This window comes from Octodon degus, unplaced genomic scaffold (genome assembly GCF_000260255.1).
Source record: "Octodon degus isolate 3935 unplaced genomic scaffold, OctDeg1.0 scaffold00068, whole genome shotgun sequence".
Classification (NCBI taxonomy): domain Eukaryota; kingdom Metazoa; phylum Chordata; class Mammalia; order Rodentia; family Octodontidae; genus Octodon; species Octodon degus.
The window spans coordinates 1,153,237-1,167,380 of NW_004524644.1; the positions used below are offsets into that span (position 1 = coordinate 1,153,237).

At 31.4% G+C, this 14,144-nt stretch overlaps 2 protein-coding genes across 5 annotated transcripts in view; one reads left to right on the forward strand and one right to left on the reverse strand.

The window, feature by feature from the left end:
* Cog5 (component of oligomeric golgi complex 5) overlaps positions 1-14,144 on the forward strand; it is a 359,771-nt gene that overhangs the window by 88,862 nt on the left and 256,765 nt on the right.
* Gpr22 (G protein-coupled receptor 22) lies at positions 2,512-9,483 on the reverse strand. 4 transcript variants are annotated; one of them, XM_004634985.2, is made up of 4 exons: positions 9,101-9,483; positions 7,950-8,202; positions 7,174-7,344; positions 2,512-5,593 (listed from the first exon to the last, which is right to left on the reverse strand). In XM_004634985.2, exon 4 carries the CDS (start codon positions 5,566-5,568, stop codon positions 4,270-4,272), a length of 1,299 nt encoding a protein of 432 aa, XP_004635042.1. In that variant the 5' UTR covers positions 5,569-5,593; positions 7,174-7,344; positions 7,950-8,202; positions 9,101-9,483; the 3' UTR covers positions 2,512-4,269. The 4 variants fall into 4 exon arrangements, with proteins under 4 accessions (XP_004635042.1, XP_023575284.1, XP_023575285.1 ...); XM_023719516.1 differs by having other exon boundaries at positions 7,174-7,381; XM_023719517.1 differs by lacking the exon at positions 7,174-7,344.

Below are 14,144 nucleotides of genomic sequence, written 5' to 3' on the forward strand. Positions count from 1 at the left end.
GTGTTTGCCTGCCAGGCGCTTAAGCCACTGAGCTATTTCCTCGGCCCTATTCTGATATATTTGTGTATCTCCTAGAGCTATGTGTCTAAGTAGTTTAGGTCTTTTCCTAGCCTTATCTTTGTTTTATCTTCTCCTTAGTCTTTCTTTTTATCATGTCCCCTGGGCTCCTGTTTTCCTCTAATGTTTATAACACGACTTTAACTTGCTGAGAGTTCCTTGAAGGGGAAGCTTAATTTACCATCAGGAGAATTTACAAGTGCCCATCGTTAATATATAAAGAAAATGATCTCCAAAAATTTGCTTAGTTTTCTTATTTCTCCCTCTTTTTGGAGGAAAGAAATTAAAGAAATACAATATTTTATGGGGGTTTGTATATCTTGTATACATTCACAAAAATAACCTATTTCACTCATCTCATGAAAAAACAAAGTTACATTTTCTGAGGTGATCTTGAAATTACTTTAATGTTGCTTGACTTTAATATAATATTAGTTATTGGACTTATCAATATTATCTTTAGAAATATTGCTATTGAGGGTTATTTAGTATCCTAAGGTTGCCTCATACCAAGTTGCTGTTACACAGTTGGTAAATCCTGTTGATTTTGCCTTCATTGCCTGTCACAGCTAACACTCCTTTGGAGAGCTACTGCATTGTTTTTGCCAATCCTTTTGTTGCATATCAAGTTCATGGCAGTAGCTTTCTGTCTTCTGTGTCTTTCAGAATCAATTATCTGCACATTACTATTCTATTAATTTGTTTGGAAAGTCATTTCTCATGTTATTATTCCTTACTCCAGTATCCTAATTTTGCCTTGTAGATAAACTTCTCAGTTTGTGTTACTTTCTTATAACAGAACATGTGCTCTTTCCACATCACGCTGTACTTGGTTTCTTTAACAATGCTTATGTTGTTCTTAAAACTAACATGCTTTTCTTCATAAGAACTTAACTATTCTTTTAAAGAATTTACCACATTTATCTCTTATTTTATATGTTTTTATACTTTTTACTATAACTTGAGCATCTGAAGTCCAAAAATCCAAAATGTTTTAAATTACAACTTTTCGTGCACAAACGTGACACTGTGTGTGTGGGGGGGAATTCTGCACCTGACCTCATAAGATAGATTTTAGTTGAAATTTAAATGCACTACAAATACTGTGTAAAATTATCATCAGGTTATGTGGATATGATGTAGATGAAATACAATTTTTTAAAAAAATATCTGTCTATCTGATCTATCTAACCTATCTTGTCTGTCAGTCTCTTACGTAGCTATTTCAAATTGGAAAAACTCTGAAATCTAAAAGACTTAATGGAGCTGGACGTGGAGGTACATGTGTATAACTCCACCACTCAGGAGGCCGAGGCTGGAGGATTGTTACGAGTTGAGGTCAGTGTAGGCTACCTAGTAAATTCAAGGTCAGTCTGAACCACATAGCAAAACCTCGTCTCCAAACAAAGCAGAACAAAACAATGATCCCAAACATTTTAGAATTGCATTTGCTTTTTAAATTTTTATGCTAGCTCCTTAGGAAAAAGTATTATTCATGATTTTTGGTGTTTAAAATTATTAGTAATAAGGAAAATTTTACACACTGGACAAAATCTATCCTGCATTCAGTGAGTTTTAAGCTTTCCATAGAAGAAATATATCATAAAAAATAAAATTGTCTAAACTTCTTGATCGTTCATTTAACCAGAGGTCATTTGCTCAAAATACTTGCAAATAGGTTCTGAAAGCTGAATTTTTAACACAAAATATTATTTTAGTTCACATATTATGTACTACTTTAAAAAGTCTTTTAAAAATGTATGTATATAGTACAGTGTCTCGCTACTCAGCTTAGACATGTAGTGATCCTACTGTCTCAGCCTCTCCATTACAGGTGTGCACCACCACACCCTGATTCAGTGGCTGTAATGGTCTTCCCGGGGTGGGGCCAGAACTGCATGTGGTACTGGGGATGGAACCTGGGTCCTTGCACTTGCCAGACAAGTGCTTAGACCACTGAGCTATCTATGCTGCCCTATTATGTACTACTTAACACATTAAAATGCTATCAAAAGTTGTAGGTGTGAATTTTCTTTGTTGTAGGTAAGTGGATGCTCTTTTGTATACCTGAAAGATCATTACAGGTGAACTAAATGCTTAATATTGTTTACTCCAAGGACAGAGGTGTGAAATACTTTATAGGGCAGTTATAATATCTGCCATTTGCATTTTATTTTGTTTCTTATTACAGAAGGTAAGAACACATGAAAACTACTAGGTAAATACATTAAGAAATCTGCTTTTATACTTAATTTTTTTGGCATGCCTGTAAACCTGAATATTAAAAAGTATTTAAAACACAAAGGGTTTTTCTTGAAATGAAGAGTCTAAAATTAGTCTGATTTTATTAAGATTATATAAGTAGATGATAAAATTTTAATTTATGTTTGGGTGTCTAAATATAAATTCATTTTCAAATTTCAAATGAAGATATCAGGACATATTCTGTTCAAATATGTTTATTGATTAAAAATTTTCTTAACACTTTTGTCCATGATATGTTAGTTTCTTTTCAGGATTAAAAAAAAAAAAATCAGTCTTGCTTATGCTACATTTTGTCAAGCTGAAGGGTTTTTTTAATTCCATAAAACAGTGGGAAGAAAAGCAAAAGGAAACTGGGTGTTTGCCAAGATTTAACATTATGTTAACATTATTATCAGAAGTAAATCACTATTTAATTTGCCAGTAAGCTCAGTGAATTCAAGCTAATGCATGATGCTCATTTCCTCAGGGATTAGAGTATTTAGTAAACTAGACTTGGTGAATTTCATTTATTTGTATAAAATGACATATTGTCTGACTTTTTTAATTTAAAAATGAGTTTTACATTATTAAGTGAATATAGTATTAAAAATAATAATTGCTGTCCAGCTAATAAATTACACTATAACAAGTACTTGGCTTATTTTAAATAACTTATTGCTATCTTTCTGATAGTGATCTTAGCACTTAATGTCAAATTATTACATTATACCAATTGAAAATATTTATTTGCTGTAGATTTTCAATCTTATAATCTATAGTTAGAATTAGTAATTTCATGGTTTTCTAACATGAATTGAGGAGTGAAGAGAAAAATGATTATTATATTGTGGTGAAGTAGAAAAAGTGACAGGATTTATCATTATCTTAATTATTTTCAGAGTGGAAACAGATCTACTTTATTTTAAAAAGCTTGGGAGTTGTGATTGCTTAGGAACATTGTATAAATTGTATTACTCTAGTTGCTCTGTATCTAAAGTTAGAAACAGCTTTGTTAGGCTTTTCTATAGCACTATAAAAAAATCCTTTTTTTCTTCTTTCTAGTATTCAGATTTGTATGGTTAACTTAGTTTATACAAAAAGGCCAAGTTGAATAAAGTTAGAAATCACTTTATTTTAACCACTGGTTTTTAATCAGTATTTTGATGACCTAGAACATTTGGCTTAGAACCAAGCAAATGAAGGAGGGAAGAAAAAGGTGCTTTTCCTTTCCTCTGTTATTATTATTATTATTTTTAATGTTATAGGCATAGTATCTTTGATCTTAGAAGATCAGTCTTTTTTCTTTTTCAATAATAAACTTTAAAAATTTCCCTATCTTGGTGTGCATATATAGGGATGTTTGTTTTTGGTTCTTGAGGTTTTAAAGTACTAATAAAGCTTATGGTTTTCTACATTCAAAAGGAAGAATAAAGTTTCATACATAGTTCATTACTTATGAAACATGATATAATATAGCAAGTATATTATACCAGGAAACAAACAGTGATACAGAAACTCGTGGACTGTTTTGAGCCTGTAATTTTGGTTCTTGTTAAAGGCTATTCCAGTTGTCATACAAATATATCTGTAGTTTGTGATTTAGAAACAATACACTTTATATATTTTTAAAAAGCAGATACCTGTATCAGTTACATTTTTAAGTTATGCACTGTTTTAAGGCTATGTATTTATTCTTTAAAAATATGACTTACATGAATATCTTCTGATGGACATATTATTGACAAAATATACACATGATAGTACTTTAACAAACTGCCATGCAACAAATACATTAAGTAATGAAGAAATTGATATATATGACCTAAGCTAATTGACATTCACATTTGAAAATTTACAACATAACCAATACTTAAAATGTTTTTTCTTATATTTGGCAGTAATTTCATGTTTTACAATTTAAATTTAAAACTCTCCTGAAGATAGATTTGGTGAACTTCACAATTTTCCTTAGTCTGTAACAACCTGAGGTACTAAACATTTCTCTCTTATTTCACTGTCTTCATAGGAAATTTTTTTGCTTCTTTTTGGATCTATCCAAGAGTTATGTATTACAGCATTATTAGGCATGGGGTCAGCTTCCACTATGGAAACAACTCGCTTTTTCATTTTACTTTTCAAAACTTTCTGAAATTTCTGTCTAGTGAATGCATATAATAGAGGGTGAAATATAGTTGTTCCATAAGCCATGACTAGAAAGCACAATCTTAATTTTACTAAAAGGTCACTTGGGCCTAGACATAAAATGGTGGTATTTAGAACAGAAATAGGCGTCCAACAGAGAAGAAATGTAGAAATAATCAATAAAGACATTCTGAAGACTCTTTTCTGCCTTTCTCGTCGTTCACGGTGTCGTTTCACGGCTCGCCGGAGGGCAATTATTACAGAAACTGAAGTTCTTACACCAAAGACTACATTTTTCCCACCACTGCTTTGTGACATGTCTGTAGTCTCATGTGTTGTTAGAGAAATTGTCTTTTTCTTTCTTGCTTTCTTTTTCTGCCCTGTTGAAAACCTCGTGCCTATTCGGATATTAAGTGCCTGAAGTATCTTGGTGTACGTGATCAGCATTACTATAACAGTAAAGAAGAATATTGGGATCTGTACGAGGAGGTGATAATACATTCCCAGCTCCGTGTAGTATTCGTTTGTACTGACACACAAAAGGGTCCTGTTTTCCCATGTGTTTCCACTTCGAAGAGTGAAAAAATTGACCTCAATAAAGGGAATTAAGAAGGAGAAAAAAGAAATAATCCAAATGGATATCATTAACATCACAGCTCTGCCCATTGTCAAAATTCGGTTTGCAGGTTTTACAGAGATGTCATATCTATCCAGAGTGATAGCAAAAACGTTGATTGCTGTTGAGACGCTTGCAAAAGAAACACAAGCCTCATGGAAACAGCAGATGAGAGCAGTGTTGCTCTCCAGTGAAAGCAGAAGGATAACTATAGTTAGAGGAATACAGCCCACACAAATTATTACATCCAGTACATGGAGATTCATTGTAATAATGTTACTGACAGAGTTGATTAAGTTGGATTTCATGCAGTAAAGTACCAATACGGTGAGGTTGCTGCCGAGTCCCAACACAATTTCTAACATAAGAAATCCAGTGAGAGACACTTGAAAGCTTAATGGATATGATAGTGGTTGGTACATATTGGTGTTGATGTCATCAATGTCATCTCGCACTGTAATGTTCGATTCAGACTGCATGTTGATTTCCAGAATGGGAGAAAAGCACATTCTTTTGGAGCAGTTGGTTTTTTCCCTAGAAAGTGAAATAGAACAAACTATTTGATATTTGGCAATTTAAATGATGTATAAACATGTATTCTTTGTAAACAGAAATAAGTTTGTTGTCTATTTAAAGTCCCTGTATTATTAGTGGAAAATGTAAAATTAAGAATATCAACACTATATTGCTTTTGTGTGAAAGGAAATTGTATTCTTCTTTTGAAATTATATGGGGATTGTTCCCCTATAATAATTAGTTAATATTCTAAAAGGGTTGCCATCATTTGCAAATAATTGAGATGTTTATTTTTGACAGCAGTATATATTTATGCAATAAATCTACCCAGTATGCAAGAGCAATTTTAGTCTGTTTTAAAATTTCATTTAAAAATGTTGTGAGAACATAGAAATAAATTGTTAATATGTTTTAGCAGGATTAGTGTATGTGTAATCCTGTAAGATGTCAAATGAATAGTACAGGTATTTATTTAAAAGAATAAACAGTAAAGAATACTAGTTTGTTTCAAACCATCTTATCAGTGTTGATGGACTATGAAATTAGTCAGAAATTAACAAAACACTAGGGGATATTTGGAATTATTTCCCACAGAAAAAGGTAAATGATAAATATTTTGTATATTATGATGAATATGCTCAGTGAATTTTTACAATGGGTAACTTATGAAAATGGGAAGAAGAGATAGTATCCCAAATCGAAATGCCTCAAAGCTTGGTAAAAGATTACTAATCACTACTATGAATGATTTATTTTGTGACCATATCTCTTGTATCTTGTAGAAGGAGAAAATTGAAATATAATACATATTAAGAAATAGCCATTTTGAAGTGGTTTAAAAGAATGTATCCATTGATTTTATTTGTTTAAACAGAGTTCTTAAAGTGGAAAAATGAAATTCTAATGAAAAGCAGTAGTAAAGCCATTTTTAAGGAAGCTCTTAAAATTACAGATTTTCTGTGAAACATTTTATATTGTTATGCATTAAATTTACCTTTAATTTTGAAAGTGAAGAAACCCAAACTGTATAACTAATGTAGGTAAATCTATAATATGTAGGAATTTAGAGTAATTTATAAAAATAATATCTGATTTTCTGGGCTGAAATATTTGTTTAAAATATGAAATCATGCAACCAACTATATTTCACATTTCAAGTACAGCTTTTTGACTGCAAAGTTATATATTCAAATATAAATTATAAAAGTTAATAATTTTCAAAATTCATGTTAACCTTTAATGTGATGTTACCTTTTACAAGTTTTATAAGTATAATTTTATTTATGCATGTTACTTTTTGGATAAAATTTCAGAAACAGAAAGGATAACATTGTTAATTGCTTTCAACTTGGTATAAGTATTACTGGAGGCATATTTGTTCAAGTATGTGGAGGTCTTAGCTAACACTGAAATCTTACAAAAATGGAAAATTTTAAGTGTGCCAAATTTTCTTGAACTGTCAGATTAAACACTAGGTATTTGTCACATCAGTTAGCTAAAGCAGAAATGTCAGGTTAGACAATAATTAAGGAAAAAAAATGCATCTTTTTGTAATTGTTAAAATAGTGTGGTGGGGTTGCATGCATATTCTGACCTACCTGGTTGCTGTTGCCTTATGGGACTTTTGGCTCACTATAGCAGTTTTTCACAGATTGATACATGATGTCATTGACAGGTTTTGACATGAATTTTTACCTGACAACAGTGAAGTGGCTGTGTTTTATTTCATGTCTTGTAGGAATTCTTTAATTTTCTCTCCAGTAGTTCAACTGCGTGAATTATGAGATTTAGTTGGCTGATGGATATCTAAAGAACAGTACATAATGTTTGTGTTTGTTTTGCTTTAAAAAGTCACGACCAAGAGAAATTTCCCCAAATGATGGAATTATGTTTCCCTTTGAGGGAGTTTATGTGTCTTTTTATGTTCCAAGATATGTGAAAATAGAAAAAGAAACACAGGGTTTCTAACTTCAAAAATGTATTTAGACATCCTTTTGTTACAATTGTAAGTCTTTTTCTATAGCAGCCCTCATTATTTTGAAGTGATTTCTTGATAACATAACTTGTTTTGTATTATAAATCCAGTCCACATTCTTTTGATAAAAACCATCTGCTATTTAATTTGGTTTGTTTTCATTAGAAGAGGATACATAATTGGTCATAAAACTCAGATGGAAAAATCCATTAGTCATATCAATTGATTGGAATATCTGAATATTTTGTGCAGAAAACACTTGGGAAAACTTTATTTTACTTGCTGATTAAGTATGTCATTCTCCTTTTTGAAATTCATGTTTCATTCTTTCTTCCAGTCTCAGTAGCTTCCACAATTCTGTTATGTTACAATATAAACACCCCATTTAAAAATGCTCACCATTTTGCTTTCAAGCTTTTACAGTTATATTGTATTTCTTTTTGGAGTTATTTTATATAGCATCTTCTTGAAATTCTGTCCATTTGTTATATTCCAGCAGTACTGTAGACCTAGTACCTCCTTTTAACTCTTTAGTTTCTTAAAATCATGTGTTACAAGAATATCTTGCAGTTCATGCCTTAGAGACCCAGGGAGATTCTCAGTTGCATTCTTCATATTGCCAGTTGTAAATGCTAAATTAGTTGTTATGGGCCTTTGTGAAAAAGAAAAAAAAATGATTTAAGAAATAAGGTCCATAATAATTTCTAATCAATTAAAAATTCCTTAGTTTTTTCTGAATTTAAGACCCTATAGTATTCATTCTCAAGATAAACAAAATATATTGTACAGTTATGTGCATAAATTAACTTTCTTGAAGTAAATATTCCCTTTTTCAAACAGACTGTATATATTTTCTTTACAGTAGTTACCATTGCAAATATAACCATTACAGAAAGGCTGTATTTTTAAATTATTTCTGCTCTCTTTACAGAAGCTAACATATATTTTCAGAGATTATGAAGTTAGAATACACTAAACATGCTGTCATTTCTTTTTTGTGATAAATTTAACATTTCATGCAGCAAAAATATTGTAGCTTGCTTAATTGTTAGCACATGCTTTGAATTTTAACTCATTAAAGTAGATTATATGATAAGATACTAGAAATTTTCATTGAATGCTCATGTAGTTGGATGTAAAAAGGTTAATACAAAAATGTAACTGTGAATTAATTTTCAAGGCACATGACTGATAAACTTAGCATAAAATTGAGTAATAACTAAATATTAAACCTCATTCTTATAAGAAATATAAATATTTTTGGACAACAGAAAAAACTGTACTGATGACATTCAGAATATTCAACAGTCCAAAGTGACCTAAAAGCTAATGTGAATTAGCATAGAATATTTTTGGTTTAACAACTCATTCTAAAAATTTACATTTAAAATATATCATGTTTTAAAAGAAATAGATCTAAAAATTACATGTTTAACAATAAGTAGCAACAAACAAACTCTTAAAATTTAGGCTGAAAAATTTCAAAGTAATTTTACCCCACCGTGCTGGTTCCAAAGCAGCTGTATACTATAATAAGGAACATATCTTACCTCTGCTAAAGATTTGATAAATTCTTGATGTAGTTGAAGCATTTTCCATTTGATTGATTCATTTTGTTCACTTGTTAGTAGAGGATGGGGGAAGAGGGTCGTAAACAGCTCTTCAAAAATGACCTTAATGAAAATATGTGTCTGTACTGTGCCATTGTTTCAGCAGGACTGCTAATGTATGGAACGTGTAGTGCTGCTTAGAGGCTGCTGCAGTCTCTCACTCTTCCCACTGTGCAATCAATAAGCCTCTGAAAATACATAATGAAAGTAATTTAACATACTGAAGCCTTCTTGTCTCCAGAGACAACATTTAGATTCAGTCTTTCTAAAAAGGAACGGCACTGCTTTTCCCGAGGAAAGCCTGTTCTGAGCAGCTTTTGCAGAATGACAGCCTACCTTGTCGCTTCTCTCCACTGCAGAGAGATGCAGTGCATTCACTAATTGTGATTGGTCAGTTGTATTGGGCTTAAACTGTGCTTCATATGTATAGCAGGGATCCCCCCCCCCACTGTTTTATATAAGGACTCTTTTTAAAAACAGTATATATTGTTCTTAAAAACAGTGTGAATAAATTAATCTTTCTAAAATGTGTATTTCAGTTTGTTGATTACTTATTCTAAACATTAAAAACTAAGGAGGGTGGGGGATAGGGAAATATGCACAGTAAAGTAATATTTTCTATTTGAAGTCTTGATAATGGTACTTGTGATATTTTCAAAACTGTTTTTGGTTGATGTTTATGCTCTGCAAATGGAAATCCACTCCACCTTTACTGTGACCCATATTAAATTTCAGCTAATTTGTTTGTATTCATTTCTAGCCCAAGTTGTTGTGAGCATCTCAAAGTGTTAAACATTGTCATGACTTCAACGTTCATTCATTCAGCTATTTCATTTTATTCCTTCATTCATTCAAAATATTAAATTGAGCTAAGGTGATTGTATCCTATAACAGTTTATAAGCATTCTATTGCTAATAGCTTAGTTGGAGTGTATAAAACTTTAATCATTTGCTTTACTTTTGGAGGTTACTACTCTTCACCTTAGGTAACTGTTACTTAGTGGGTTTACACTGATCATTTGCAATCAGTATTTTATTTCAATTGGCCTTTTTTATTTCTAATATGGCACTTTTTTTAGTGGATGGTTATTTCTTAAATATTGTATGTATCTGTATGCTAATGTTGTTGAAAATATATGTGGTTAATTATAAAAATAATATTTAAGATATGTGAAAATAATAGAATAGTGATAAATATTAATGTAAATTTAAGTTTCTGTTGTCTTTGATTATCTATAAATATATTTCTCTTCTCAATAGTAATGATAAATTATTTTGGACTTAGTATGTATGAACTGGATTTTTTAACTGTTGGCACATAAGATGCCCTAGTTGATAGCTGAATTATTAAAATATTAATCATCACTTGTTTCTGTTATTTTAGGAATATTATCTTCAAAATCCTGTATTTAGAATTGTTCTAATTTTGAAAAGCATAATCTTTTTTTTTTTTTTATCTTTCTTAAGTATTACTTAAGATTTGTAGGGGAATAGCTGATGAGTACAGGTTTTGAATTGCATTTTTATAGGAGAGTAGTTGAGAGTAATGTGAAAATTTTTGTTGTAAATTTTTTAAATTTGCTGCACGGCTTTGGGGTTTGGTAGTGCTAAAAATGAAAATGTGTGTTATTAATGAATTTTGAAAGTTGGGGAAAAGGGTCTTATTAGAATTTCAGCCTCACTGATACACATTAAATATTATTTTTAAGCTTAAAATTAAAATCAGAGAAAATGTGCTATCAGTTGAAGCTTCTCATAGGGATAAGGAAATTATATATATCACATATATCATGCTTTTCTGCCTAAGAACTCCAATGTTTGGTTAGGTTTGTTATCAGATATTTCCATAAAGTACAAGAAACTAAAGCACAGAGAAATCTATTTACTTAAAAGAATCTAGAAGTGTTACCAACAGAGTCAGGACTAGAACTATGCAAACCACACCCTGTTAATTTGTCTCCTTCTCTTTGGAAGAGTGTCAAAGTACTTGAATTGGATGATTTGGGTTCAGTCATTTAATTACAGCATAACCTTTTTGTTGAAATATATTCTATGCTTTGTTTCTGCATGAGATAGTTTTGAAAAAACAAAACAAAACAACAAAACATGAAGTTTCATTAAGCAGTACCAGCAGCAGAAAAGCTCATTTCTGGACACTGCTTTGTATTCCTTGTATAGTGATATGTAGTTAAAAGATATGTAGCACAACAACATTTAGTTTTTAATCAACTGAATGCTTAGTTGAATTTTATTTCTTTTTAAAAGAACACAAATTTATTTGGTGCTTATGTTACTCAGATCTTTATAGGGTATCTCTAACTTACCTTATTTTTAGATGTGCTAATATCTAAACCACTGGATTGAGAATCAGATTATATTGTTTTTGTAAAAAATCTCATGAAAACATGTCAGAATTTATAGATTCTTGTTTCCATAGTAACAGATTTTCATATTTGTGCATATAGTATAATTTGTATTCATGTACAATATTGATTTTGAAAAACGCTGCAGTTGGTGACTTAAACCTAATTTTATGTCACAATTTTGTAGGTTTGTGTGTTTATTAGTAAATGGGACAGCAGTTTGGCTTCACATTGATGACAAAACAACAAAGGTGAATGTAATCCTAAAATGTCTCAATTAAAAGCATTTTTCAAGTAATGTTTATCTTTTTAGTTATAAATATTCTGATTGGATATTTCTTTTTATTTCTAAAAATCTTGATATGAGGTCTTTAATTTTTAATTTTATATATTTGTCTTAAATTTGGACAATCACAAGCGTAATTGGTTATTATATTTATACCACACTATTTGTATCAAATTATTCTTATCCAGCCTGTGGCTACTTATTCTACATTTTTGATGATTCTCTGACTTTATAAATTAAAAAAAATCAACTTTGTGAAATACTGGAATTAACCATAATTCAAAGTGCTTTGGAATTATTTTTGAAATATATATGCAAAGTCAACTTTCAATTGCAGGGAATTACTTTTTAAACTGTTTACCTTCAGAAAATGTGTTGTCAGTGAATACTTAACATAATTAACTCTGAACTCTTTCTGATATTGGAGCCCAAGAAAGACAGGATTATTTCAGTTGGAAGCCAATTCAAAAATCCGATTTGGCTTCTTGACTTTAAATTTCTTTCACAACAAATGTTTTATAAGAAAAATAGAAATGGGCCATCTGCTGAAACCTCCACCAAGTGGGGAGTAGCCAAGATAGTGGAGAATTAACAACTCTGATGACTCATTATCTATAGAGAATAATTAAAACTAATTATGTTGGATAAAGTACATGCATGAGAATTGTAACAGAAAATTCCACAGGCCATTCTTCCTCATCCTTCCCTACCTCACTTAAGTAAAAATTTTACTTTTATGTTTCCTTCTATATATTTATGCCATTTACCAGCATACTTTACACAGATAAATACTTGATACTTTTTCCACAGTTTAATCTCCTTTTTTATACACCATTGGCATGTCTTTTGGGGGACTTTGTCCAAATTATTACTCAACCCAACTTCTCTGGCTTACCATTTTTTTTTTTGATTTTTTTTTTACATTTATTTATTTATTTAGTGTGTGTGTGTGTGTGTGTGTGTGTGTGTGTGGCCAGCTCAGCCCACCAGGGGGCGGGGCGGGCTGGCATGTGGTGCTGGGGGATTGAACCGTGGTCCCTGTGGTTTACTAAGCTTGTTCCAAGTAGGTGCTTTAGACCACTGAGCCATCTCACCAGCCCCATGGCTTACCATTTTGACTATCTGATATCCCTCTTTGCATCCTTCAGAAAGTATGGAATTTTTTTTTTTTTGGATGTTGTTGATGGTTTTATTTATTTCTCTGCTACTGGAAAAATAATATAGTATTGAGCTGTATTCCTAGCTTTTCTTCCTTCTTCTCCCGCTTTATTTTTGGGAGCATGGCTCTGTGCAGCCCAGGCTAGCCTTAAACTCATGATCTTCCTGCCTCATCCTCCTTAGTGCTGGGACTGTTTTTTTTAAAATTTTCAGGCAAGATCTTGCTAAAATACCTATTCTAGCTTTAAACTTGTGATCCTTCAGTCCTCCTTAGCACGTGGAGTTATAAGTGTGCCCAATATTCCTCTTATATTTTTAATCAAAGAATTGCATGAATAGCCATGTTTGTGCTCCTTGCTCCTTCTACTGTTTTTTTCTTGTTCCTGCCTTTCTTTTGTATAATTCTCCCACTCAAAGTTATTGTGCAGAATCAAATTCATTTCTGTGTCTTGAGGCTGAGTCAGTTGCTCAGCTGTTTTATGTTTAACAAAGCTGTGTCAAGTCTTCAGTGCAGTGTGAGTCCTGCACTCTGGTGGGAGACATAGTTGAATGGCACTGTACCATAATCTAATGGCCTGTTTTTGAAACTAGTTCCATACATAATGTTTGTATAAAAAAGGCTGCCATTCTTTATATGTCAAGCTGGAGAATGGCAGAATTCTTCTATAGACAGTAGCTCCTTTATTGACTAATCCTCATTTTACCACTTAGATCGATCATTTGGAAAAATAGACCTAATTTAAAGAATTTTCTAATAATTCTTAAATACTATAATCACTGATGACTTTTTGATGGTTATATTCACCATTGTATATTTAAATACTGCTACTGCATTCTAGTCTTCATTTCAGTTTATAGTGTCTAGAAAAAGTTCTGCTGTCACTATTATAAGGGAATTTATGCATCAATTTAGGGAAAATTGACTATTGAATCATCCAACTTCTGGGTAGTGTTTGTTAATTTTGTTATCAAATGCTCTACCCCTGAGCTATACCAAGTATCTGTTCACTTGAACTTGAACCCAGGATTTTTGTGCTTAGCTATATCTCCAGACCTTTTTTATTATTTATTTATTTTTTTTATTTTTTATTTTTTTTTATTTATTTGAGAGAGAGAGAGAGAGAGAGAGAGAGAGAGAGAGAGAGAGAGTGGTGTGTGTGTGTGTGGCCAGCTCAGC

Excerpts from the sequence above, each read along its gene's own strand:
- Gpr22 (XM_023719517.1), bottom strand. The coding sequence starts at position 5,568 with ATGTGCTTTTCTCCCATTCTGGAAATCAACATGCAGTCTGAATCGAAC.